The sequence below is a fragment of the Aquila chrysaetos genome, chromosome 3 (genome assembly GCF_900496995.4).
Source record: "Aquila chrysaetos chrysaetos chromosome 3, bAquChr1.4, whole genome shotgun sequence".
Classification (NCBI taxonomy): Eukaryota; Metazoa; Chordata; class Aves; order Accipitriformes; family Accipitridae; genus Aquila; species Aquila chrysaetos.
In genome coordinates this window covers 24,328,315-24,355,617 of record NC_044006.1, presented here as the reverse complement: position 1 = coordinate 24,355,617, position 27,303 = coordinate 24,328,315, and the positions used below count along the sequence as shown (strand labels likewise).

The following is a 27,303-nucleotide window of genomic DNA, read 5'->3' as shown; positions in this document are numbered from 1 at the left end:
GGGCTTTGCTAACTTTAGGTAACGTCTTGCTGCAGGAGACTCTGCCTGGAGCGAGCACGGGTGCGAGCGGCCAATGTATTTGTAAAGTACATCTAGATACCTGTGGGCATAAGGATAGGAAATCATCCGGGTGTCAGCGCAGAAAACACCGCTGGTATTTTAACACGTACGTTGCACTGAATCCCCGTCCCGCTGTCCCTGTAAACAGCATTGTGCTTTTCATCTGCCACATTTGCAGCAGCAGCAGCAGGGAGATTTCCCCTGAAATGGGATTGCTGACCCAGCGGCCGCCCAGACAATGTGACGGGCGCTCCCGGGCAGCACAAAGCCCCCCTTCCAGAAAGCCGTCGCACAAAGCCGAAACCCCACGGCGAGCCCCAACCTGCTGGGCTCGGCACATCCCTCCCGCCAGTGCGGGCCGAGGCGGCCGGGCTGAGCGGCAGCGCTCGGCGGGCTGGAGCAGCAGCATGCCCTTGCCGAGGCGCCGGTCGTCCTTCTTGGGGCAGCAGCCCTCTTCCACCGCGGCCGAGGGCTCGGGACCGCCCGGCCGCCGGGTGAGCGTCGGGGGCGGAGGGAGCCTGTCGAGACCCCCCGGCGTCTACGTGGGCACCGTCCCCACCGGCGGCGTGAGCAGCTTGGGCACCCGAGTGTCCCGCAGGGCCCTGGGCATCAGCAGCGTCTTCCTCCAGGGTCTGCGCAGCTCCTCCGCCGCCGTGCCCCTGGCCCCGGGGCTGGAGAAGGGCAGGGGCCTCTCCTACGAGAGCCTGAACGGCTGCTTGGTGGAGTACATCGAGAAGGTGCGAGCTCTCGAGCAGGTCAACCAGGAGCTGGAGGAGCACATCAGAGTCTACCTGGACAAGAAAGCGGCCAGCGTGGGCAGCTGGGGAGCGCTGCGGGAGAACTGGGAGGCGATTTACCATCAGGTGAGGGCCGGAGCACTGTCGGCAGCGAGAGCGGGGACGGGGGGAGCTTCACGAGTCGTCGGCAGCCCTGAGCGGCGAGGGTTGATGCTGGTGATGAACGCTGCCTGATTTCAAGGCGCGGTGCCCTAGACGGAGGGGTTTAAATCTATCTTCATGATAATTAGCATTATCATTTCACAGTGTGTTGTGGAAAATGGCTATTAAGCAGGAGAATTGCCTCAGGCATCCTGCGCATGGGGGTGACTGAAATGCACCCCAAGGCGCGATAGTCTTGGCTGATTAAAATCGGTGATTGTTTTTTTTTTTTCCTTTTTTTTTTTGTTGTTCTTAGCTGTGGTTATTACACTGAGCATCAAAATTATTAAAAGAAAACTGCTAGGACTGAACTAGTTTATCCCGCAACATGATATCATTACAAGCATGTTGTGGTTTTATTTTTTTAATTAGCAATTCAGATTTTTACTTTATTCCCTCGTTTGCTTAATCACATTTTCAAAAGCTCTATTTATTTAAAAATAATAATTACATGGCTACAAATGAGTGACTCCTTTCCTTCCCTCTGTCACCACCCCGTACTCCCACCTTCTCGGTACGGCGCAGGCTGCAGGTTCTCCGGCAAAGTGTTTATTGTGGGGGTGCAAAATGGTGTTTGCATTGACCTCACGGACAAGAAACGGTTTGTTTTGCTGACCAGTAAGACTTTGCAGGCTGATGCCCTGCTTGCAGCGAACACCGGGCTCTGTCCCCCGAGGTCTGGGCGCACCTCGTGAGTCCCGGCTTCCCGACTCGCAGCCAGCAGGAGCGGAGAGGAGCCCCAAGAGCCGGAGCCCGGCATCTTGCACATCTCTTCCCGGCGGCACTTGTGCAGGCGCAGAAAATGCTGCCGGCGGGTCTTCAGAAAGCCCGAAAGACAACTTTAAGTTCCCCAGGACAATTGTGTGTTTTACCTTGGGCTGGCCAGTTTTACTCTGGTGTAGGAAAGAGGGGGCATTTTTACTGTACGCTGCATTTTTAGGGCAGGTCTTCACCCAGACCCCTCCAAATGTCGCCTGAACCCTGAATGTGGCGGCATAAGCTGTTGTACAAAGATCATGTCAGCAGAAACGCCCAGTTAAGCACCAACTTTTAAAGTTGTTATCTTTTTGTATTGGTAAATGACATTGCTGCCGCTAAGCCTAAAAAGCTTCCTGAAGGGACCAGCTGCTAAAGGCACTGGGTGCTCTGACTCTGGGGTGCTTACGAAAAGCCATACCCTCGGACCTACCATCTCGCTGAGGTAGATGGAGACTTTGAAGTGAGATGGGGGGGTTAAATCTTTGCAGCCGCCATCCCCTGTTTTCCAGACGAGTGTCCCCTTTTGTGGTTGTAGACCTCACCTGTAAAACCTACCAGGGCTTATGGTAAAGACCAAAAAAGTAGGACCGTAGTAGATACTTTAGGAAGGACTGTTTGATTTTTCTTTATACGAAACCCCAACACTGCAATGCAGAGGTACCTACTCATGTAATAATTTTTCATCCGAATTGCTTTCCTTTTAACCTTCCTTTATATTGTCATCCTGCCACCTTGCCTCTACCTCCCTTTCTTATGAGTAAAGAAGAGCAGCCCATAATGAAATCTAGCTTGAATATTGGGCTTTTCCTATATAAAACCAGAAAAATAAAGCTAAGTAGTAATAGCATTTGCAAGTATCATAGAAAATAAGAGAAAAATATTAGCATCATCTGTATCTATTTAACCATTAAAACACATTAGAGAATACATAAAGTTTTCCAAATTACTTCAGTTAAATCAATAAAAGAGGCATCACTTAGTGGGTTTTGACTTTCTCAGATATAATCTGAGCTGTTAGGTACAATTCTGGCTAATAGGTTTCTTCGCTTTTTTATATTAAGCATCTAACCAAAAAATGAAAGTAGGACCTCACCCAGCCCAAACACCGATTAAGTCACTCATCCTGGAGCTAATTGGCAGAAGTATGCTGGCATCAACACCGAAACTGTCACATTTATTAAAACAACATCAAAATCAGTTGCCGCAGAAATGGCTGCAATCACACAAAGTCAGTACCCTCCTGCCACAACATGTCCCAGTGGGAAAAGTAAAAGGTGTTCAGGAGCGAGGCGTAACAGAAATGAGAGATACCTGGCAGATACATTTCTAGATGTAATTTTTAAAAAATATATTTAGATTTTCCGTAGATGTCCACATCTGCCTTAACATGACATATCCTTTTTTCAGCCTCCTGCAAAATCTGAGGATTCATTTTGATTCCTGGCCAGCCCCGTGCGTTCAGCCGGGAGGGATGCCCAGCAGCTGTAAAACCCCTTGGTGCTATTCACATGAAGCAGCTGTGAAAGTTTTGGGGCAGAAAGCCAGTTGAGCAGCCACCTGGTTTAACGCAAATGCCCATGATAGGAACAGGTTTTGAACAAGAAGCAGCAAAGAAAAATACACAGTTTGGGGGGGGGGGGGGGGGGGGGATTAGACAGCAGCCCCTTCCTCTTGCCCTGCTAGTGAGAAGACAAAGATTCGGCCACGTAGGACTCTCCTGGTCCCAAAATCAGGAATGTGACGGGCCCATCTCTGCAGTGGGGTAGGAGAGAGTCCAGCGGACCTGAGGTCCCATTTCCCTCCTGCCTTTCCTGGGATGTGCTCCAGCAGCCCAAATTTCTGGTAGTTGTCCTCCCAGCAATAACAACTGGGTGCCAGCCTTTTGCCCAAACACAAAGCTAGGGGAAAAAAAGTGGCAACAAGTGCCTCGAGGGTACCTCCAGGGAAAAAAACCACTCGTGTTTCATTGCAGTTGTTGGAGCTACGACTGCAGCAGGGGATCACTGACGGAAGCTGAATGATGGGAAGCCACTATCCAGCTCACAGCCTTAATTATCTGCCTGGGCAGCTGGTTTTTAGCAGAGCAGGTGGGCACACACTAATTGGGGCAGGTGCAAAATGGGAGGATTTTTGCAGGAAATGAGGGAAATGAGGAATCCTTGTGGAGAGGAATTCCTGTGACAGAAGTACAAATTCATCTCATTTTACCCTAGGCATACTCCTTTTCTCCAGGCTTCATCCCGATTTTCTTGTGGAAAATTCTCTCTCTAATCAAATCTGTCTCTTCTGCAGACCAAGAGGTTGTTTGTAAAGGCAATTCCTTCCCAGGGAGCAGGGCAGCACCTGGGAAAAGTGGACGCTTGAAATAATCTCAGAGTTTACAGAGAGGAGAGGGTAGCTCAGCCTCCGTGACCGTTCAATTACGGCTGCGTGGGAGACACAGAGATTTATTTTGTCTATGAGATGGCACGTAGCGCAGTTCAGATCACAGGAGTAAACACAAAAGCAGAAAAAGGAATCAACATCCTGCACCAATTTTACCACTGCTGTGACTCCTGTGCATGGTTGGGAGCATTTGAAAGATCACCAGAGTTTTTCTTTAGAGATACTTTTATTTGCACCAGCCTTACTGTCAGCATTTACTCAGTGTTAGTATTAAGCCTGGAGAATATACAGGACTGAGACCCTGAGGAATCACCGCATCTGGACTCACACCCAGTAATTTATTTGCCACGGGGCCAGGAGAGCCGCTGAGTATTCCCTGTAACACACTCTGACGCAGCACAGTGCGTGATCAGTGTCTGCAAATGGGTGAAATAGCATTCTGCTCCTATATGAGGGCACCACAAATTCCCGCAAAATGGCACAGAGCTTGGTCAACCGCCGTACAGAGGATGGCAATAAATTAGTTTTAATTATGTCCTCTCAGCCACCTCCAACAGTGTAACCTTGGACTACCTTCACATACAGCTGTGAGGTGGGGTGAGATTTCTCCTTGTGCTTAGGCAACATTACAGTTTTTACAGATTGTTTCTGTAGGAGGTATCTCCTGCTTTGAGAACCAGGCATTCTTTGATGCAGTCCCATTCACTTATAAAGCATTCGATGTACAGATGAAGTCGTGCTTTCCTGGATGCAGCAGGAATCGGCAAAGGACCCACCAATGTTCCCAGCCTCTCTCCAGGTATTACCTTTCCCAAGGGGATGCAACAAATGCCATTCTTGCTGCCTTTGAGTTTTCCTTCCTCAGGAAAGCATGACCAAAAGTGTTACGAGTTTACTGCTTGGCACCCAAGCAGCAGGCACTGGGTTCCATGCTTTGAGCTGGATTTAGCTGTGAATTGCAATGTGTTGGAGGCAATGGGCTAATATCAACCATTTCTTTCTCTGTGCGGAAGGAAAGATTAGACCAGCATCTTCTGGTCTTTCTCCATGGAGGCATCATTTGCTTTAACTGAAGTGAACTTAAAAGCCAGATAATTTTCCATTACATGAATAATTAAACCATGAGATTCATTATCACAGGCCACACCTGAGGCCACAAATTTAGCAGCATTCACAAAGGATTTAGGCATTTGTAAGAGTAGCAAAACTGTACAAAGCTATCGATAAAGCATAGCTAAGAACTTGAAAGGCGTAGTAAATCTTGCAATGCCAAACTTGATCAGATCTCTGTTAAAAATCAAAAGTAGCCAGTCACCAGGGATAAGTTCTCCTCGTAACTGCCTGTATCACATCCCACTTTATCGAGGCCGGACTCTGCAAACTCCCTTGAAGCAGCTGGTTTTCCTTGCTGCCAGTTGTAACCCAGTAAACGGGCCAGTACGTTGATGCAGATTTTGATAAGATTTTTTTCTGCTAAAAATTAAAATGGTGTTTTCACGTCCATAAAATCACAGTGAAATCAAAGACAATTGTTGCTGCTTTCTAGTTAAGATGTTTTATACCGCAAATATTCAGCATTAATTCAAGAGCTGAAAAAAAAATCCTGTTCCAAAGGTGTATGTGCGTCACAGGTGCACATGTTGAAAGACAATATGTGACTTAAAGGAGCTATTATTAGTAATAATATTTGCATTTTGATAACACTTCCCATCTTCGCTGTTTAAATGCCACATGAGCATCAGTGAATTAAGCCTCCCAGAAGCCCTGCGAGTCAGGACAGCGTTGCCTTCTGCTTTACAAGCAGAGGAGGCAATGTCCCAGCGCTTGTGGCATCACGAGCCCTCTCGTTTCCAATGCACGTGAAGAAGGGTGTTTCCTAAACTGCTGCATCATGCGTTTTAGTACATGTGTCAGCAAAGTGGCTATGAATCTGCCTCACTAATGCTGCGTGTTTGCACCCAGCTGTTGATTATTAGGAGAATTTAATCAAACAAAAGAGCCGCTAGATGGAAGTCTTACATCTCTTCTCCTCAAACCTAGAAAAGGGCTTTCATAGCTCATGCAAATCAGGGAGAAGTTTTCAGGAAACCTGGTTTCTACGTAGAAGCTACCGTGTAATTATTTAAGCTTCAGTTTCACTGTCAGATGTAAAGTGCACGCAGCTCATTTCCAGGAGAGCTGCAAGGCTAATGCCTGCTGCCTCCCACTACAACACTCATCCCTGAAGCCTTCCGAACATCAGCTTTTTTTATACCGTTTTTACTTGGACGGCACAGTTCAGGTTTGTGTGCAGTTTTGGAAAGCCTCAGACTTTCTCACTGAATGTTTGGCATCAGCTGCCGATCTGTGAAGGGGGGAGTTGGGTATTAACCGAGTCCTCAGGGGTACCAGGGCTCTGGTAGGGACATCCACTTGTGGGGCAGGTAAGAAGCCACCTCAAATGCTTCAATAAAGGCACAAGATTACTACTGAAAAGCACTTTTAAAAACCAGTTTTCCACTGCATAGAGGCAGAAATCCAGGCAGCAGAAAATCACCAGCTATTCCCTGCTTCTCCTTTCAATGCAGCCCAAAAGCCATTTTACACTGGATTCAGCCTCTAAACTTAGCCATTAACATACCTCTGAGTGACACTGTGCAGCTCACAGGACTTAGTGTTACTTTTGCTCGTGGGATCTTCCCAATTCCCTTAAAGACATTAATTTTCATCAGACTTTAGGTCAGATATTGGAACCGCATGGGCTCACTGCTGGCATCGAATGGGCTTGTTTTGACAGGGCAGGGCAAATCACAGGGCAGTGCTTCTGCTCCCTGATTTGAGTCAGGAAAAAAAATAAAAGCTTCTCTGAAGATCCACACATGTATCAGTTGGCAGGAAGACAAAATAAATTCTGCAGGAAAAAAGAAAAGGGAAAAAAAAAAGAAGAAAAAAACCCCAAACAACCGAAAATTCAGAGTTTGGGGCAAAGAACTGCCTCTACCTCCATGCTGCTGCCATGTAAAAACTAAATGTCTTTTCTCCATCTTTCAGGAGAAACTCAGGTCTCCTGGTGCAAGGGGACCTGAGGACAGCGGAGCAGCATGTCCCCAAAGTCCCGGCTCTGCAGAAGGGACAACCCAGGGGCTGGGGAGTTAGGCCAGTGCTGGTAAAGTGGGGTTGCAAAAAAGCAGGGAGAAGGAAATAAGGGGTTGAACAATGAAGAAGAGCCAGTTCTGTGTGCAAGAGAGCACATAAAAGAGGTACCATCTCTTTGCCCACACCTACGGCTTTCCTAACATCTCAGACTCCCGTGCATTCGCTGCACTCTCAGATTTTCTCATGCCAAAACTGGGATTTTTAACCCAGTGGCAGTATTCACAGGACCTCTCTCCTCTGTCTAGGTGCTATTTTCATGAAATGTGTTGGAACTGCATGTCTCTGAGATGGCCTATCCCTCTATCGTATCAGTTGGAATTGGCCAAGAAATCCCAGTTATTAAAGAAAAATTCATGCAATGGCATGAACCCTGTTTCCTTTGGAAGCCAAGCCCCGAGCTGGCACTGGCAGGAACGGAGATCCAGCCCCAGGCTTCCAGTCACAGCCACCTTCCCTTTTTGCTCCTCACAGTAGGTGAGAAGTAAGCAAACCACTTTTTTTTTAACTCTCATGCCTCCTCAGACTTAAAAGACGCAGAGTGCTTTTAACTTCATGATCCATTATGGACTTCTCAGTGTGGGGAATAGGTTATTCCTCCAGATCTCTCCGTATCAGATGCCTTCACATATTTCATGTTTGTTTGTTCAAGCATCTGTAAGACATTGGGAGCAGTAAGCCGCTTTTCGTGAGGATGAGCGTTAATTACCACATAGAAATGCTTCAGCCTTGCATGTCCACCTCCACCCCATCCCCAAGCAGCAGGCCAAGGAGCAGGTAGGACCATTCTAAGGCAACCATCCCACTTGCGGTACTTGAGATAACTTGTCCGGACGAAGCCTCGATGCCTTCACATTGCATGGCCTGTTTCACCTCCGGGGAGCAGAGTGCTTCGGGGGATTTGCAATCTCATTTAGTTGCAGACTTAATTATCTAAAGAAAGATTTCTGCTTCAAGAACTCTCCTGGCCCGCTTAAAAAGCTGCTCTTACTCACGTGGTGGTTTAGTTTCAACTGCAAATCTCCTGAAAAAGACCAAAGAGGTGTTCAGCTTAGCTCCTGCAGAGCGGCGGCATGGACCCCGGTGTGGCTGGAGCCCCCAGACAGTTATTTGCAGAGATGATCGCTCTAATCCTGGTACCGAATTCAGCATGTCTTCGGTCACCTCCATATCTCCATGCATGTGTGAGTCCAGGGCAGGCAGTGGTCGTCTTTTACCTTCCTATCATTTTTTATAACCCTTTTGAATCAGAACAAGCTGCTATGTCACAAGGCTTTCAGGTTTGCTCACCCCTCAAGTGCCTCCTGGGCATTAAAGATCCCCCCCCGAGCCCTAGCAATGATACCACAGTCTTATTTGCACAATCTTTCCAAAGCATTTCACATTCGATGTAATAATCTTTGAAGACTGCCTGCTTCTCAGGTCTCATATCTATCGCAAGAGCTTACAGGATCCCATCAGAGAAGAAAAACGACGCTCTGGGAGCTGAGGACGGCTCGCAGGCGGCATGAGCAACAAGTATTCCTTGGCTCACTGAAGAGGACGACCCTGAAGAGGACTGCTGATATGGGAAGTAGAATAGGAACTGCATAAGTGCTACTTAAACTGTATCTAGAAAATATAAGCGGGACTTAAATGATGAACATACCTTGCGCACGGTAACGAATTTTGCCCCTCGCGACCAGCTGACGATCAGAATAAATGTGTTTCCACAAGAAGATGAAAGCTTAGGAGCAATGAAAGTTTGATGACAAATTACAGCCTATTTGCAGGGAATTTGTGAATTTATATGTACAAACTTAATTGATTAAATTATCTGGAATGAGTCACTTGAACAGCCCTAGGCTAAAGGATTATTTTCAGAATCAAAGCTGTACATCTGCTTAAGGCACGTGTATGGTGCACATAGCTAATATGCTGAAGCTCTTCATTGCTTGAGCTCTGTTGTCTCTTTCTCCTAGGTGGGCGAAGCAGTCCTTGAAAATGCTCGTCTTATGCTGCACACCGAGAACATTCAAGCCTGTGCTGAAGACTTTAAAGACAGGTAGTCTCGTGGTGGCACCTAGCTGGCCACGTTCTTTGAAACTTTGCCTCGGCAAACGCTTACTCTATAGGGGAGTAATGCCTAGTGAGTAGAAAAGGCTCGTTCTTTTAAGTTGAATATTCAACCACCTGACTTGGGAGGGGGTTGGTAACAGTAAAATAATTACGATGCTAACAATGTTTTGGAAGATTTTGAAGATTTATAGTAACAAAAATGTGCACTAGCAAAATTACTTAAGCTATTCTTTGCTAGACGAACATTGATCTCTTACTGAGAGATCAGTATTCATTCAAATTTGGGTTGACATTTTATAAAGGCAAACTTCCATGTGGTTTTTAGTTTTAATTTTCAGTACCACACAAGTGGTTTTGGAAGTAACAATCATTCTGCTGCAGCAGCTGGAAAGGTAAAACTGCACCACGACCAACGTCAGCATGGAAACGTTAGATAAGAAAACAGAAATGGGCTGCACTGATTTTCTTTGTCTTTACTGAGAGAAATGAATAGTAAAAGATGATCTTAAATACTGGCAAACTACTTTTTTAACATCTTTCTGTTTGCAAAGCTCTTTAAATTTTACTCAGGAGATGTGATCCTTCTAGCTTTTACTCATAATGGACTCATTCATTTACGAGTAGTTTTTTGCAGAACCTGACACACAAACTGTATTTCAAACTAATTGATTTTTATTTGCTATGATTTTTATCATCCCTTAAATTTCTGTCTCTCTCTCTCTGGTATTATTTTATTTATTCATATCAAAAAGTGCGTTAATCATGTTCTTAGGTTTGCCTTTTATTTCAGAAAGGTACAATTCTGAGATACTCATTTTATGGCTTTACGTCCAGCAAGCCATGCTCATATTTTAAGCAGTTTTAAAAAAATATTTTTTAAAAGTGTCAGCTGACTTGGACAAGCAGTCTGCATAACAAAAACAATGTCAAATCAATCCACTGCATAGTAAAAGCTCCTCATTCTCACTGGGACCAGCTGCCACTTTCCCAAGCTATTGAACTCCCAGCAACGAAGGTGGCTCTCAAGGGGCAGAGTGCAGGACTTGTTTATGAAGCTGGCTCCTGTTTAACCTGCCAACCCCCTTGTCTGACCTCCCCGGCCACCAGGTCCCCAGGTTGGATGGGTTTGACAAAAAGCCTCCCACCGGAGGAGATTCGCCATCCAACTCAGCCACATTTTCAGTGGAAAGCCTAAAATGAAAAGGTACAGACGAGAGCGACGCAGCAAGCAGTGCTGTGGAATAGTAACTGCCTGCCACAATTTTCCCTACCATTGCAGCCACGGTTTAGAAATGAGCTGTTTTCTGTAACAGCAGTTCTAGTTGACAAACCAAGCACTCAGATTTCCTCTTTATTTTGATACTACTGGGATTTGGCCTTAAGGAGGGGCTGGGACCCTGGAACATAGACCAGACTTCCATCAGCGTGTCCGTTAATAAAAATCATGCTTGATGCACGCATGTTTTCTTTAACCATTGCTCTGAAAAGTTTTTATGTAAATGAATGAGGAGTTATTCTCATTGTACAGCCAAGCAAACAGAGAAAAAGCCCCCCCATAGTCATACTGTATATAAACACCAGATCTAGCAAGAGACCACGTGCCTTTCCGTGCTTATTCAGGAATCCTATCAGGCTGATAACCACCACAGCACAGACTGCTAACTTGGCCGGTTTTATTACACTTGGAGGTAATGACAGGGTACTTCAGGCAGTTAAATTCAAGTACAGTGAGACAAGGTGAGAGCAAAGTATCTCTTCTGTGTTTCTGTGCATCTGTCTGGGACACGTGAGCTAATTAGCACAATGGTGTCATTTAAAAAAAAAAATGCAGGTGTTTCTTGCTGATCTGTGCTGTATTAAGGTTTGGTTTGGTTTTTTTTTTCTCTGCAGGTATGAAAATGAGCAGCCATTCAGAAAAGCAGTGGAAGATGAAATTAATTCCTTGTATAAAGTGATTGATGATGCTAATTTAACTAAAATGGATCTGGAGAGTCAGATAGAGAGCATGAAAGAAGAACTAACTCTGCTGTCAAAGAATCACGAAGAAGTAAGTCCAGACTCGGGACACTGCAAAGCCCATGTGTGCCTGTTTCATCTGGCTGGTATCGTACATCCAGCGCAAAGCAAGCACTAAAAGCCTCCACCTGCCATGTCTGGCTGGGGGGATTCTCCTGAAACCCCCTCCTATTTCTCTCTTCTCTGTTAACTTAAAGCACTAACCTCTGAGGCGTGATCAAATTACTTACATTTAAGCTTTAACTCTTTCTCATCTGATAAATATGACATGGAAGAGATGTCATCTCTTCATTTCTTGCTAGACACCGCATGATGGTGACAGGGTTGCACAGTCATGTATGGGGACATCTCAACAGTGAGGTCTGATTCTCAGAGATGTAAAGAGAAAACGCGTGTGCAGCTCCGGGCCTGCCACACTAATGCTGAGCGTTAACCAGGTTCTTCCAAAAATACCCTGCTTGGCTTACCAAGCTGCACAGTTCACAAAACCGAGTCTCTCCTGAACAACACACCACTGACGCAAGCCACAGGGACAGGCAGCTAGAAGGGAAGCCCATTACTAGCCAATTTTGCAATACTTCCCCTCTTACTCATTACATTCACCAGCACTACTTGCACGAAGGTGGATTATTCCCTTCAGCAGGATCAGACCCCAATCAGCACCTCTGCTGATGGGGGCTCGAATATGGAGCTGCTACTAATCCCACATTAGGCACAGCAAGCAATTGTGCTGATGCCTCAAAGGTAAAGGAGAGTTTGAATTGAGATGGCCCACGGAAGTGAGGCACTATCCTACCTTACATTTCTTACGTGTTATTTCTCCAACCACAGGATTTCAGCAACGTTGGCAGACATATGGAGACTTGGCTTGCCAAGCTGAGGTTGCTTCATCCCCTCCCTGCTTTCATGAATCTAATCCCAAGGCTGGCATTTTGCAGAAAACAATCAGTGGCTTCAGCACCACTGCACAGCATGAGAAAGATGGAAGTCCTTTTAGATAAGAGGGAAAACAGAAAATTGACAGAAATACACAAGATCCCCTTTAAACCTCTGGGTATTGCAATGATTGCTGTGAAACCAGAAAAGCTGGCACTGATGCTGTTCTCTGCCCATCTGTATGGCATAAGGAGAACAACACCTTTCCAACAGCCTCTCTCACTCTGCATTTAGCCAGCGAGGAGCCCTTGCAGGGTGGAAGGATGCTCCTTTCTTTACCCATTGGGAGTACCTGAGCACTTGCAGAACCACTTCAGCACAGATCTGGTTTTCTCATGGCAGCAGCACCAGGGGAAGCTGCTCAAGAGAAGCCACAGAATAAAGGCTGGAAGCAACTATTGCAATTGCTCCAGCTAAGCTCTGGCACAATAAAGTCCCAAGGACTTCCCTGAACTAATTCAAACCTTTCTTTCCTCCAGTGCCCCCACACAGAAATCCATGTCGAGTCCTTTTGAAGCTTTTGCACACTTGGAGTGGGCATATTTTGAGGCTTTCATTCTTGCAGGTTCAGAAATCACGTAATTCCCATCCGCTCCCAGTATTGCCACTGTCAGGGGTCATTGCTTACACACACAATTCCCAGATGATTTTATACTACTTTTATTGCTTAGGCCAATAGCACATATAAACAGGTTGATGTAAAAGGATTGTGGTGCCAGACAGTTCAGATACATGCACAAATCTCATTTATTCATGTGTTCCTGGACACAATGTACAACCAATGGGCTACCTCTAAGTGTGCAATTCTGGACACACTAACTCTCTACTGCTTACATGTTTTTGGAGCCCATGTATGTAAAGAAGGAACAGAGTGCTGTCACAGAGAAGGAGAGCGCTCTTCATCTAACAACATGCACACGCATAAAAGCACACATGTGGCTTACGCAAGCTGCGAGGCTGCAGAGCTCCTGCTGTTTTGCACAGCTCCTTGTCTCTCCCAGTAGATCCATGCCGACGTTACTGCATGGTGCAGCACAGAGGGAAGAGCAGGGTTGGATTTGCTGTAAGCTGTTCGTTCCTTGACCCAAAGTCCACACTGAGCTTTACTGGCAATATAGTTGTGGTGGGTTCGGGTCCCGGGTGCGCAGCGTGTCAAGCTCTGACTGCCGGAGAAACTTGCCACTGTGGGAGGGCTGCTCCAGGCAGTGCCTTGGTGCAGGGCTTCAGTCTCCTTCCACCAAGGGGAAAACCACTTCCAGTACCCCAGATCTGCAGCAAGACTCCCCACGCAGAAGCAAGGCAAATCCACATCTGAAAAAGAAACCTTCCAGTGCACTAAATCATTAATGTAGAGTCACCTTTCGGGACCAAATTTAATTACTCTCCCTGTTTGTGGCACTGAAAGAGCTCTTCCTTGAGCCTCTCTGAAGCTACCATTCAATTGTCCAGTTCACCTTCTTTTATGTCTGTTATTTTTGTTCAAGGATGTGAAGGTATTATACAAGCAGCTTGCTGGATCTCAGGTGGAAGAACTTGATGTTCCCCTGGGAAGTGGCCTGGACGACATACTGGAAAAAATCAGAATCCACTGGGAGAGAGACATTGAAAAGAATCGCGCTGAGACAGGTGCCCTGCTCCGTACCAAGGTAAGCACTCTATAACCCACTCCAACATTACAGGATTTGAAAAAAACCACAAAATCTGTCTGATACTCTGCAGTAACTTTGAGGGTTGGGTGTTTGGTTTTTTCTTGCAACAAAAAAGATGGTAAAAATCTAAAGGATTTTGGTCTAAGTCCATGGGAAAATACACTCATAAATATCAGTGGCTTTCTTGGGATGCACAGAGTTAAGCAGCAGTGGAAACAGCCCTGCTGATATCACAGGTATCTGTGGGAGCCTTCTAAGGGCTCTGAAATGTTGGCTAAGAAAAACAAATGTAATCAGTTGATACCTTCTGTGTAGGATAAGCTACAGTTGTTATACCCTTCTTACTAGGGCCGTTCCTCCACTGAACAATTTACAGGGGTCTATAAATCAAAAGGGCCAAACACATTGCTCTACACTAATTATGCAGCTACAGACTCCTTGTGGGTTTCTCCTTGAAATTGTTTCCTTTGGCAGCAGTGGGAAAACTGGATATTAACTTAGAAATGAAAAGTGATGATAATAGCCATTCCCTTTAAAATGGGGAATGGCTATTGTGTCCTCTCCCGATGCTGAGTCTGAAACAGCCTTTTAATGCAGCTTTTTCTCTGTCATGAAGGATCACTTATTTTCCAAAGTGGCTGGCTGAAGTAAGTATTTTTGCAGAGCTGAAGCATTAAGTTCAGTGGACAATCCTATATGTTAGTAGCCATTTCATTCCAAGTTGGCTGTTACAGCAGAGCATGGCACAGCAAATCATAACTTCAGCTGTGCTATAGAAATATTTAGCAAAAATAGCACCCCCGCCCCCGTTCCATGGTACAGAGCTGCCATGAGAGGAGTAGGGGGTAGTGAAGGCAAACAGCAAGAAATATGTTTGCAAAGATATATGCAAGCTCTGAGTAGGTGTTTATTTTGAAAATAAAGAAGAAAAATCCTGTGACAACAGTGATACCAAAGGTGCTAGGCAATGTACAAGAAGCTAACCAGAGGAGTTTATCCCAGAGGTCCCATCAAGTTTGTGAGCATGCCAAACTGTTACTAAGCAAAGTTTTCATAAGGCTGGTCTGCGGGGGCCTGATCTTCAGCTGATACAGCCCAAAGAAAGTCAGTGACACAGTAATAAACTATATGAGCCCAGAGAGTGCCTCCATACAAAGCATATGCAGCCTTGGAAAGCCAGAGCATCCTCAGTAGACTCCTAAGCTTTTCTCAGAAAATCTCTTCCTGGCCCACTGCCAGGTTTCAGCAAAACGACCATTACTCTGATGGCACCAAATTCTTCAGTGTCCTCACTTTCCTGTCCTGTTTGTTCTGCCTCCTCCTGTGCAAACACACCCTCACAACTTTTTTCTTCCTATGTCTTTCATACCTTCACTGTCTGGTCTTTCAGCTGCTCAGAGGTATCATTTGGGGAGAAAACCGCCAGCTCATACTAGACTGATTATTGGATCCCACTATCATATCTGATACCTAACCCCTCCCTACTTGGCCATCTGTGTCTAAGCTCTTACTAGTTTAAGTTGTTCCTGTTTTGGTTTGTTTTTTTAATAGGAGGAGGAATCAGAATATCACAGATTTCTGGAAAGATCAATTCTGGTTGTGAGCAGGTTCCCGTATGACATTCTAGGGGGTTTTGCCCCCAGATACACCTCTCATTACACCCAGATGATGCAGTTTTGTATCTCATACAGTTTTGTATCATCTCACACAGATCTATTCAGATTATTACTATTTATACAGAAAACAAGAGTTCAGCTTTTTTTCAACTAAGCTTGTGGACTTATGTCATCTTATGTGGCTAAGTTGCACCACTTGGTTATCCACACTCTGAAAAATTTGCCCTTACTCTTTTGTGACATCAGAGGAGGAAGAGCCCTTCCCTCCTCTCCTTTGCTCTTCATTACTAGTTTCTTCAGTCTCTCTCCGTGAGGTTTTCCTGGGTCCCTAGTATTTTAATTTCCTTTCTCTGTACCCACTTTCTGGCATAGCTGTGACTGGGTGAGACCAAGGTACTTCAATTGATGGCCTAGCACTGACTTAGATGTCAGGGCAGTATTTTTGTTATTTTTCTGACTAATTCCCTTGCCTCATTTGCTTTGTCTTCTGACTAGACTTGCAGTCTTGGCTAGATTTTTTCATGGGTATTCAGGCACCAAAACATACAGATTTACATTCATACCTAACGGGGTTTCACATGGGACTTTTTTAGATGAGTAAGTAACCTCAAAACTCGAGTCCATTGGTTTGACCTCTGCACTTTTTGTCCATAATGCTCAAAACCTTTCCCTGAATTGACACAGGTGATTTAAACCCTTGTAAGGCATGCAAGCTGTTTAATATTTTCCACTGACAAATGCTTTACTTAATGATGTGGTGCTGTTCACTCACGTAGTTTGATTCCACATATCCACCCCTGCTCATTGCTAGTCTGTATTGTGTTCTGCCATCCCTAAATCCTTCTAGTTCATGATTCATCCCCATGGCAGTAAAACTTGAGGCATCAAGCTGTTAAGCTTCCGCCATAATGGAACTAGACTTTAATCCTCCTCTTCATGTCCTGTCTCTTGACCAGCTGTTGATCTATGGCGATGCTCTGCCCAGAGGAGACGATTACACAGCTTCCTCTGTTGTCCCCTACGCTAGATCTTGTACAAGGTTTTGAAAAGTCTTGTGAATGATGTAAATTGTTTCTCCCTTCTTTGCTACTTTACTAACACGTTCCCAGAACTCTTAAGAGCTTATCAAAGCCACTTTCCTTCTGCAGCTATCATGCTAATCAGACCCTGGATGTTGGTGTACTACCCCTAATCATCCTTTAATTATCTTGATTCCATGCAAAACAGACTAATGAGGGATTCTGCACTCTTGCACAATGCCTGGCTCAGAGCTGTACAGATGTGCTTGAAGTCCACACAAAATAATAGAGAGTCTGGAGGATGATTTCATCTCCTCCCTCCATTAATCCAGCTGTCTGTGGACACCACAATTCAGTATAGCCTTTCCCTTCTGGAGCATCTCTGGAATGGGAAGAGCAGAGCGCCCAGAAAACACAAATTGCCTAGTGAAAGAGGGCGCAAAGACTATGCCTGCACTTCTCTACAGAAGGAACCCCAAAGCTGAGGCCAAGTGTCATGCCCAGCAGCACCCTCCACAGCGACTCTTGGGGCGACTCAGCTGGTAGTCCTAGGACGATGGGGAAACATTGTGTGTACCAAAAGCTTTTGAGCTCATTCAGTATGTGCTCACTTGCTGTGTCCGCCTCAGTATTTAGGGTCTGAGGTAGCCACCTCCATCCACTCCACCTGCCTGTTCCATCATTCACATCACTAATGTTGGGTAGCTGTGACAACTTAGGGTAACTCCTGGACGAGTTTCAGCATCACCTGTGGTGAGGGCAAGTTGGATGTATACGTAGCATTCGGGCCGCCAGCAGCGTAAATGTGAATGAGAGATGCCAGGCTTCAGGCAATGGGTGTAGGCTATAACTATCGATGCAAAGGCACTCTCTCTGCCCTATGCAACTTTTTAAAAAGAGGCATTCATAGTCCTTGTACCATAATAACGTGCAGACTACACTCTCAACGCAACTTAGGAGATACACATTACTCCAGAGTGGCAGGTCCATGAGCACTAGGCTGGGTTCACCAGGACTAGTGAGGTGGGATTATGTCTCTTTGAAGCACAAGCCCCTATAAAGTACTTCTGGAAAATACAGGCTCCGTGCAATTTGCTGGAAAGGAGGGATTTGACGTTTGGATTGAATTTCAGCCCTCTGCAACACAGGTTCCTAAATCCTAAGTTCTGTTTGAGACTTAACTGGCACTTAAATGACCTTTTGCTCCTGAGATGATTTCATTCACAATGACCAAGGTGTGAGGTTCACATGATGGTACCAAAAAAAATTATAGAAATAATTTCTGGTGCATGGTCCCAGATTTTTTTTAAATTTAATCTTACTTTTAAAATGAATGAACGCATAATCAGAAAAACAGGACAGGCTCAAGATGAATTTTCAGAGTGGAAGGGAAGTATTTTGCATAGTTTAACTTTACCATCAACCAGAAGAAATGTAGGTTTTGACTGAAGAACTGTATTTGCTAGAGAGCCCAGAGCGCTGGATTGAAAACCTTGATCTCAGCCTTCATTAAAAAGTATAGAAATTTTATTTTTACTAAGGTACCTTCTCCTTCACCTATTTTCAAGGAGCCTGAACTAAACACATATAAAAACCCACAAGCAACAAGACCAGGAAATTGCATGAGAATATCTTAATTCAATTAACAGAAGTTATTTTTCTGACCTCTGTGATATGACTTGCCCTCTGACTCATAGAATCCAACGTGAAAAATCATGGTGTGAATACTTCCGAAATCCAATATACTAAGTGAAAACACTTAACTTCTAAAAAAATATTATAGTAGAGCTACAAAATGAAAAATTACAGCAACATTTTCTTTTTATATGTAATTTTAAACATACTAGTTTGAATGCTGAACAGCTTTTGCTGACATAGCTAAAATATATATGCTTATCTGTACAAGCCACTTTACAGCAAATGCATAGAAAATATGATAATTTTGACACTAAGAAATACCCAGAATTGTTCAACTGAGGGATTTAATATACAAGAATCAAACTTAAAGTCAGAATTGCCACAAACTGTGAAAATATTAAGTGTCAGTTTGGTATGTAAGGAAACAAAAACATCATTTGAGTAGGCTGAGATGACAGTCGCAATCTTTTACCAGCAACAGGCTGAAACGACGGCTGCCGTGCGAACCCAGGAGGAAGAGCTGGTGGAGGGCCTGAGAACCGAGTTCCATGAAACTGCCTGCAAAATACAGAGCTTGCAAGCAGAAACTGAATCTCTGAGAACCTTGGTAAGTAACGCTGGGTTTTCAATGGCTATATTTGGTGCAAATTCAACATGCCTTCTGAGGAAAACATTCCCATCTTGGGATGCAGACTTTAGAATAAATCCCATTTTCCACAGATACTGTTTCCAGACATTTCTGGGCTCTTCTTGATTGATGTGGTGCACTAAGTGTACCACATTTGACAACTGGGGCCCAAATTGCAATCTTCAGTGCCTTCATACTCAATGATAATTTCACCGAGATTGCTGGGTGGGTAGTACTTGACAATGTGAAGAATATCTGCGCCTTGTAACCAAAGTAGTTCAACCTTTGTAATGATAATACACATTTTTCAAAGTAACTAAAGGAAGGAATTCTCAAAATATTACATCTCCACTTAAGCATATTCAATAGAGATATTGGCCAAACCTGAATAAAAAATCACTATGAAGCATATGAAAACTGACTGGTTTAATGTCTGCTGTCCTGCCCTTACAGAAGAGGGGTCTGGAGAACTCTTTATACGACGCCAAGCACTGGCACGACATCGAACTGCAGAACCTAGGCTCTGTCATTTCCAAGCTGGAGGCAGAGATGGGAGAAATCAAAGTAGAAACCGAGCAGCAGCAGCGGGATCGTGAAAATCTGCTGACCAGCAAACAACAGCTGGAGAAAGACATTGCTGCATATCACTGCCTTCTGGATGGAGAACAAAGCAGGTACTTGTCCTTAAAAGCAAGTGTGCCACGAGGATGGAGAACATGTGCTCCCCGGGAAGGGCTTGTGAGGTTGCTGGAAGCTGGAAGACTAGGGTGGTTCTCGTGTTTCATAAGGCTGGGTGGTAGAAGGTGAGGTTTGGAGAAGCTGCCAAAAGGGAAGAATACCCCAAATCCAGTCATGTAGAGATTCCCGATGCATTGGAGACGGGTGGTTTCCAGCACTGCCGAGCAAGAACGAGGTTTAGGAATACACCAGTAGGTCTATGAGTTTCACTTCCCTGGAGATTTGAGGTGTGAGATTAAAAAGCTGCTACAGCATCTGGGGGCTACAGTAGTGGCTGCAAAGGAGCTGTGGTGGTGTTTCTTGCCTGGGGTGCATTATGCCTTCCCTCTTCCTCCCACTACACAGTCCAAATATTAAAGCTGTGATCCTGGGGAAGCTCCATTACTAAGAACACAAGTTCCCCCCGAAGTGCAAGAGCTCATAACATTTGTCCTCTGGGAATAACCTGTGAATGCCTTTACAGTGGCTGGGTTGTTTGGTTGGGCTTTTTTAAGATCCTTAATCACCATCAGTCATGGAACCTCTGAGAATCTGATCCACAGATTACAACTTGCTCTTCTGCTCAGGTCAGGGAGAAATTTTTTTATAATCGGATCCTGCTGAAGTTGATGAGATTTCACCAGCTGAACTGAGGATAGTACTTGGTTCAGCAATTTTCCTATTTGTAGTAGTGACCAATTTTTAAAATTTTTTTTTTTTACTTTCAGCTGATTATGAAACTTCCAGCCCACAGAAGACCATTGCCATTAAAGCAAAAGAAGATGTCACTGCCAATTATATTCGTGGAAGCTGAAAACCCATCAAAGCAGCCTGCTTTATTCAGTTTGATTCAACAATCAAAGTAGGTTGTAGCTTGAACAACTTTATTAGACCCTCCTCATGCAATTGCTTTGCTTACAGATTTCCATTTACTCATGTTGTTAAAATTATAATAAAAATAAAGAATATCAGGGTTCTCGTTTGACTTTTTTTTCATTCCAGTATTTTTCATGATAGCTGAAGGGGGTTGGGTTAAGCACATAGGCCCTCCACTTCCCAGCAAGTACACTCTTTATAGTACAAATACATCAAGACTGAACTACCCCTCCACTGTGCACACAGCATCCACGTGGAAATGGTGAGCACTCTGGTGTGTCACAAGACCGTCAGCTCACTAGGGTGAAATCTAATTCGAGTAACGCTGAAGCAGTTCAAGTGTGCTATTAACTCCATGCGATTAATTCTGCAATAGGTAAGCCAGCATAAGCACTAATGAGAGCATCCAAGCAGTACTTTTAATAAACACGTTTTTAACTCTAGACTAAACTTCTGGAAAAGTTGAAGGTGCAGGAGAGCAACAGCACTTCTGTCTGCAGTCCAGGTCACATCCTTTTACTGTATACTGAGAGTCCTAGCCGGGGTGTCAGCTTGTGCAAATGTGGTACTTTTTGATATATGGGTATATTTTTATATTTGTTTTTATATGCTTGGCTTGCTTTTGATATCAACACCCCTTAATGCAGGTTGGCCAAACTTCTTTTGAACAGGCATCTGCATAGCATCAACATGTGAGTGACCCTAGGTAGTTTCTCTTATTTTGGTGTTACCATGATGAAAAAGATTTGCCATCTTTCACTTCTGACTTCCTTTTATATTTTAAATATTGATATCCTCACTGTATTGCATTTGCAGTATGGTCACATAAAGTGCCAAGATGGATCCTGCATTTTCCAAGAACGTAATGAACCGTGGTCCCTATCACATAAAATCTTAGGTAGATGGCTGGCTTTCCTTCTCAAGTCCCTGCACAGGAACGAAGCTGGCCATACGTGTGTTTGTTGGATTAGGACTTTACAGTACCAACGGTTACACAGGGTGACAACACAGTTCATTAACTGGACTCCAAAGACTACTGAGAAATGGCGTATGTGAGAGAACATAATGGCATACAGCATATATGAGGTAGTCTGCAGATATCTTGATCTTTAATTGAAACAGTTTTAATGACTGATAAAATCAAATACACTCTGAATCCACTATACTTGATCCACCAGTGAATAACAGGAATCAGCACACAAGGGTTGTCAGGCCTTTCCCTGCACATTCCCCCACACATGGAAAATCCTTCCTGATACAGTTACTTGACAAACAATTCCTCATTTAATCGCTGCAAAAAGGCCATTTGACATGTACCACCTGCAAGGTTTTGATCAAAATATTACTGGATTAAGAGATTACCCAACAACAACCAAAAAAGAAAGGCAGATGATGACAGATTCCCCTTTTTTCTCACAGAATGCAGGCTCCTCAGAGCAGCGATAACACCTTCTTACATATCAGTGCAGAACTTATCAAGCTGAGACTCCATCAAGAATAGTGATGATGAGAGACAATGTGCATAAACGGTGGTACAAGCGATGAGATGGCACAGACCCTCGGGCTGTTGTTAACTAGACGCTATCTAGGAACGGTCACTTTTTGACATTAGTGAAACATAACCTCCCCCTCACTCCTGACACATAAGAGACAACAGTTTCTCTAAGATTTCAGCAAGAAGAGGGAATTTACAAATGATTTGTGTATTTCTTCATAGCAGCCCCCTGATAAGTTTTCAGGTGTTCTTTCTGTCTCAAGTGTGCTGTAATTATAGACAGCAGCTTCTATAAAGAATCAAATGAATCGTATAGCACAAAAATACACAGTGCGACATCAGATCTCTTCATTATTTTCTAGTGATGCTTCAGGTACGAAAAAACACTGCTGGCCATCCCACTGTGAAACTGTCACAGAGATAAACCTGGTGAAATTATGAGTCTACAATCATACTGTGATGTGAAAGGAAGGATTTTTTAAAGATTCTTATATGCCATTCCAAGTTCTTGTTCCAGCAAAACCTGGATCGTAGGTTCAAAAGATCCAGCATATTTCATAAAAATTAAATTAGATTCCTACTGAGATGTTTATTCATTGGAATGGAAATAGTTTCTTGCAAAATCATCAAGGTAATCCAGTACGGGGAAACGGCTGGAAAAGAAGGAAGCATCTAAGCATAAATAATGAATTTCCAGTAGCTTTTCTCTCTATCCCTAGCAAAGACCAAAAGCCACTAAAAGATTATTTTTGCAAATAGCTCATCAGAAGTCAAATGTAGCACATCTGGCCCTTCTAAAACAAAGTGCCTTCCTACTAACAGTCTTGTGAAGAAATCTCTACTTTTACACAGATTGCCACTAGCTACCGAGCTAGCTGCGAAGCCCCTCCAGCATGCCTTGCCAACCTGAACGCTACCTAAGCGTTAATGGTCTTCACCATCCCAGCGAGATGGGAGACTGAGACCATGAAAGACTAATGGCTTTCATGACTATTTGTCAGTGCTAAGGTTAATAAACTGATTTATCTTTATATTTATCCTCTAGTTTAGCAGTTGCTATATTAAATACACGTTAACACGTTTCCAACCGGTTTTCCTAAGAAAACCAAAAGCAGATTTTATTATCTCCTACTACAGTATGTATCTCACACCCGTATTTCCGCATAGGCATTTGTAACATTTGCTGTTAGGAGGACTCAGGATTCAGTCAGAGGGTACAGAAAACACAATCTAACAGCCAGCTGCTGCATAAAAGGGTATTTCTACTCCCCCTCACTTGCTATGCCTTCCCATCACCCTGTTTTGCGTTAGCACCAACACCTGTCTGATGTCTCAGGAGACAGTTCAGGAAGCAAAATCAGCAGAAAATTAGCCCTGCAAAATGCAGGGAAACTTTCCTGCCACTCAGCTCCCTCAGTCAGGCCACTGCAGGGTCAGACATGTACCAGTAGCAGCACAGGGACGGAGTGGGGAAAGAGACTAGTCAGGGCTGTAAAACACAGCCGCCCCCCTTGGCAACAGCTAGTCACTAGGTCGGATTAGCTGTACTGTCAAACCACGTGCATACTTCATCTTCCTCCTCAGCCAGGTGCAGCCTCTTCTGCACCACAGCTTGAACACATGCTGCTGCATCCTCAGGGGAAGCAGAGGGTGCCAGCCCCGTGCCAGCCCATGCTTTATTTCAGATTTCACACTGAGTAGCAGCATACCCCACCAGCTAGGAACTGGTACTCTGGCCTATCATCCTACTGTTTACATTTTAGCATAAGCATTATTATACTATTTCTATGGTTAAAAAATTATTTTTAAGGTGACTTCAAGCTGGTATTGTGTAAAATTTAGTATTTCAACAAAACAGCATGCACTGCTGCCACCACTGCCTGCTTTCAGCTGGCAGTTGCTGGTGGAGAAAGGGGCACGGTAATGCTTCTGGCTGTAGAGGTCTGAAATTACGGCAAACTCTTAGCTCCCCAAAGCTGATAGGAAGGTTAAACTCCTGAAGAGAACCAGGGCCCATGCTGTGGCAATGACTCCACCAGAACCCTTCTGCAAGCTGTTCTGCACCTACGGGCACCTTCTCCAATTTCCTTAAGCAGGCACCTGTCTAAGAGTTATCGAATGAAGTGTTCCCCTGCTTGTGCTCTGCAAATGTCAAAGCAGTTTGCAGTGCTATCAATCACCTTCATGTCGCAGAACAGAGATAATCAGGTACGAAGAAACAAGGGTAAGACAAAACACAGGGTGACTGGAAATAGAAGTCTGCTCCTCACTCTTGCCCAGGATTTGCATCATCACCCACAACTCACTTCGGCTTTCCTTTTTCCAGTTTCCCCACATAAATAGTGGTTGCTGCATCATTTCCGCTACATGCAGCAGTGCTTCATTCCTCCATCTTTATAAAAGGCACCAAGAAGGACAGGGAACAGCATCATGGCAAGACTCATCATAGCTGGAGGATGGAGATGAGAGGTGGATGGACACCACTGTATGCCACAGCAGGCATGCTGTAGTGTGCACGGCTAACGTGGGGGAGGAAGGAGACAAAGTCCTTGGAGTCCTTCGGGTAAACATGCACCTGAGCAGAGGCATTCAGAGCACTGTGTCTTGCCAAAGGTTGGTCACATAGGACAGTGACATGTAGTACAAAAGAAAGCCGTCTGCTGAGCTCATGCTCCCGTCACAGCGATGTGGCATTCTGGATATATTCCTTGCATTACAAACATTACTTCTGCCAGTCCATGCCTGCGAGCCATTCTTCAGCCAGGTGTCCTCTGCATAAGTATTGAGGATTGCTGAATTTGAGAGAGGAAAAGAAAAAACAGAAATACTGACCTTTTTTTCCTGCATCTAATATTTTACAAAGCAACAATCTTAACCATAAAAGCTAAAGCAACGCATTCACAGAGAACTACAAATGCTCTGCATCAGCACATTTTCACAATTTCACATAAAAATAAAACCAGAGGTGGGAGGCAAATCCAAGCATAACTGCATAACTAATACTTCCTTTAAAGTGCCAACTGAGACATGTCTTTAAATCTGGATCTAAGCCTTCCGAGGCCTAAAATGTTGCTGCTATCTTCCATGGTTTCCACTAAGTCTGTTCTAGATATAACAGCTGAAATGTTTCTTGGTACTCTGCTCCTGACAGGTACTAAGTTTCTAATCCAGAGTTGGTCATTCCAGCCTTGCAGTACTGTGTTTGCAAGGGACAAGTGACGCAGGCACTAAAAACAGCAAAAAGGCAACAGGTTCGCAGTCTTCAGCCTGATACTAAGGGTTATCCATAATAATGCAATAAAAATATTTTACCAGCTGCTGAAATTCAAAAAAAGTGTAGCTCAGAATCAGACACAGCACTGTACTTACTGCCCGTTGTTAGCTTACCTACCACAAAAGCTGAGGGATACAAATTGTCTGCTTAGTTGCATATTATTATCAGTGCTGAGGCTGCAAGTCACAGCATGGTGCAGTGCGGAGGTATGTCAGCTTCCTGGGCAGTAATGGAGTACAAACGCAAGGGAAGACAGCACTTCGACAAAAGGAACGTCAAACACACTTTCATGCTGAGCTCTCCTGTGTCACATCTTCCACGCGACCTTCTATCCACCGAAGGGAGTAGGAGAGGAGCCCAGGTGCACCAAGCACACACAGAAAATGAGACTTGGCTACCGAATTTGCTTTCTACATCAGTAATTATTCTATCACGAAATAGAAAGAGTCAGTGATCACGCAGCATTCTCAGTGTTACCAGATGAACTGTTGTCCTTGCAATTTTTAGTTCTCAGGGCCTGCTCTGTGGGGGATCAAATCCTGTAAGCGCCCAGAACGTCAAGGGTAGGTGAGAAATATAGGAAGAACGCAGCATGACAGACATAAAAAATGGATTGTAACAAATCTCCCAAATGCAGAACATTTGACTGTAGAGATTCAGTTACTGCTACAAAACGCTTCACGAAAACATAGAGTATTTAACCTCTTTCTGCAATATGACAATGGCACCTCCCCTGTTTCTTCAAAGAAGCTGAGAATTATGGATAGAAAACACTAAATAACAGTATTTTCATGGACACAGATTAAAGAGACTGTCAAACACTCTCCAAAGTCCAGAAAAACTTTTCATTTATATCTTAATATATACATATGTATGTAATGATTTCAAAAGAAAATATTACAAAGCATAAAATAATAGTAAATAAATCAGGAGTACAAACATGCTTGCTTTTATATTATTATAATACAAACCAATGCTTATCTGACAGGTAATTCTCGTTTGGGCTCACACTTTAGCAGCAGGAACATCTATCTCCTTTTGGTGGCTGACCAACAAAGTCAGTCATCAGAAACAATGTTTCATGTAATTGTTTATGACTCATGACAGCCTGAGGCTGTTGTTCAAGATGTCCTGCCTCAAAACTTTTGAGAATGCATTTCGAAGCCACGGTGAACTTTCTAAACACCCGTGGTTTGGTTTTCCAGAGCTAAAGGTCACTACAGTACACAAAGCTAGAGGCGACAGCCTGCAGACAGCCCCTGTGAAGGCTGTTTCCCAGCAGATACTTCGCCACGGGTCAGGAAGGCAGCTAGGAAGTTCACGCCGGCACGTCCGGACATCCCAGACAGAGCGGCGTTTCAAGCCTTACTCACGCAACCACACCACTTCCCAGCTGAAAGCTCAATTACTTCCTCGCATCCTTTACCACGACAGTGTAAGCGCACGGCCCTTTCCCGGGCGCGGGCGGGGGGGCGGGAAGAGCCTTAGTCGTCTCGGCCCACGCTAAGAGCGAACGCCACTTCGCCTCCAGGGTGGGGAGCGGGGCACGAACCCGGCCGGCCCAGAAGCCCCCGGAGCCGGGAGGCCTGGCTGAAGGCAGGGGCCGCTCCAGCGGCCCTCTCGGCCCCTCGGAAGCGGCTCCCACGGCGCTCCGTGGGGACAGCCCCTCCCCCCCCCCACCCCACCGGGGCTCCCAGGAAGGGCCTGCCCCGGCGCGGGGAGCAGCCGACGGTCTCCCGAGGAGCCCCGGCCGGTCGCGACCCAGCTGCCAGCCCGCCCACGGGCCCCGCCGGCTCTCCTCAGGGGAAGGCGGAAGCGGCGGAGGCCGGCGCGCGAGGGGGAACGGCCTCCGGGCGCACGCGCCGGGCTGCCCTCCGCCCCGCCCAACCGACCCCCGCGCGCCTTCCCCCGCCCGGCTCAGCCAATCCCCAGCCGCGCCGCCGCCTCCCCGCCCGTCGCGCATTCTCACGCCGCGACGTCAGGCGGCTTGCCCCTAGAGACTTCTGACTGGTCGGCAGGCACTTCCTCCCCGGCCGCTCATTGGCCGGGGCGCCGGGGCGCATGCGCGGCAGGGATTAGAAGGCTCCGCCCCCTCCCTCCTCAGCCC

General features: G+C 45.2%; 1 protein-coding gene and 1 long non-coding RNA gene across 4 annotated transcripts; one reads left to right on the top strand and one right to left on the bottom strand.

Annotated features, from left to right (window-relative positions):
* Positions 1-363: 363 nt before the first annotated feature.
* BFSP2 (beaded filament structural protein 2) lies at positions 364-20,522 on the top strand. Its single transcript, XM_030010072.2, has 7 exons — positions 364-923; positions 9,236-9,318; positions 11,223-11,379; positions 13,769-13,930; positions 18,682-18,813; positions 19,288-19,508; positions 20,280-20,522. The coding sequence occupies exons 1-7, from the start codon at positions 468-470 to the stop codon at positions 20,281-20,283; spliced, it is 1,215 nt and encodes a 404-aa protein (XP_029865932.1). The 5' UTR covers positions 364-467; the 3' UTR covers positions 20,284-20,522.
* Positions 20,523-21,535: 1,013 nt separating this feature from the next.
* On the bottom strand, positions 21,536-27,121 carry LOC115339705. 3 transcript variants are annotated; one of them, XR_003922806.2, is made up of 3 exons: positions 26,168-27,112; positions 25,310-25,735; positions 21,536-24,714 (listed from the first exon to the last, which is right to left on the bottom strand). It is a non-coding gene; the product is annotated as an uncharacterized LOC115339705 (long non-coding RNA). The 3 variants fall into 3 exon arrangements; XR_003922805.2 differs by having other exon boundaries at positions 25,310-27,121; XR_003922807.2 differs by having other exon boundaries at positions 25,314-27,121.
* Between the last annotated feature and the right edge of the window lie 182 nt (positions 27,122-27,303).

Coding starts and splice junctions, on each gene's coding strand:
- BFSP2 (XM_030010072.2), top strand. CDS start 468: ATGCCCTTGCCGAGGCGCCGGTCGTCCTTCTTGGGGCAGCAGCCCTCT. Junction 9,319..11,222: donor GCTGAAGACTTTAAAGACAG/GTAGTCTCGTGG, acceptor TTTTCTCTGCAG/GTATGAAAATGAGCAGCCAT. Junction 18,814..19,287: donor CTGAATCTCTGAGAACCTTG/GTAAGTAACGCT, acceptor CTGCCCTTACAG/AAGAGGGGTCTGGAGAACTC.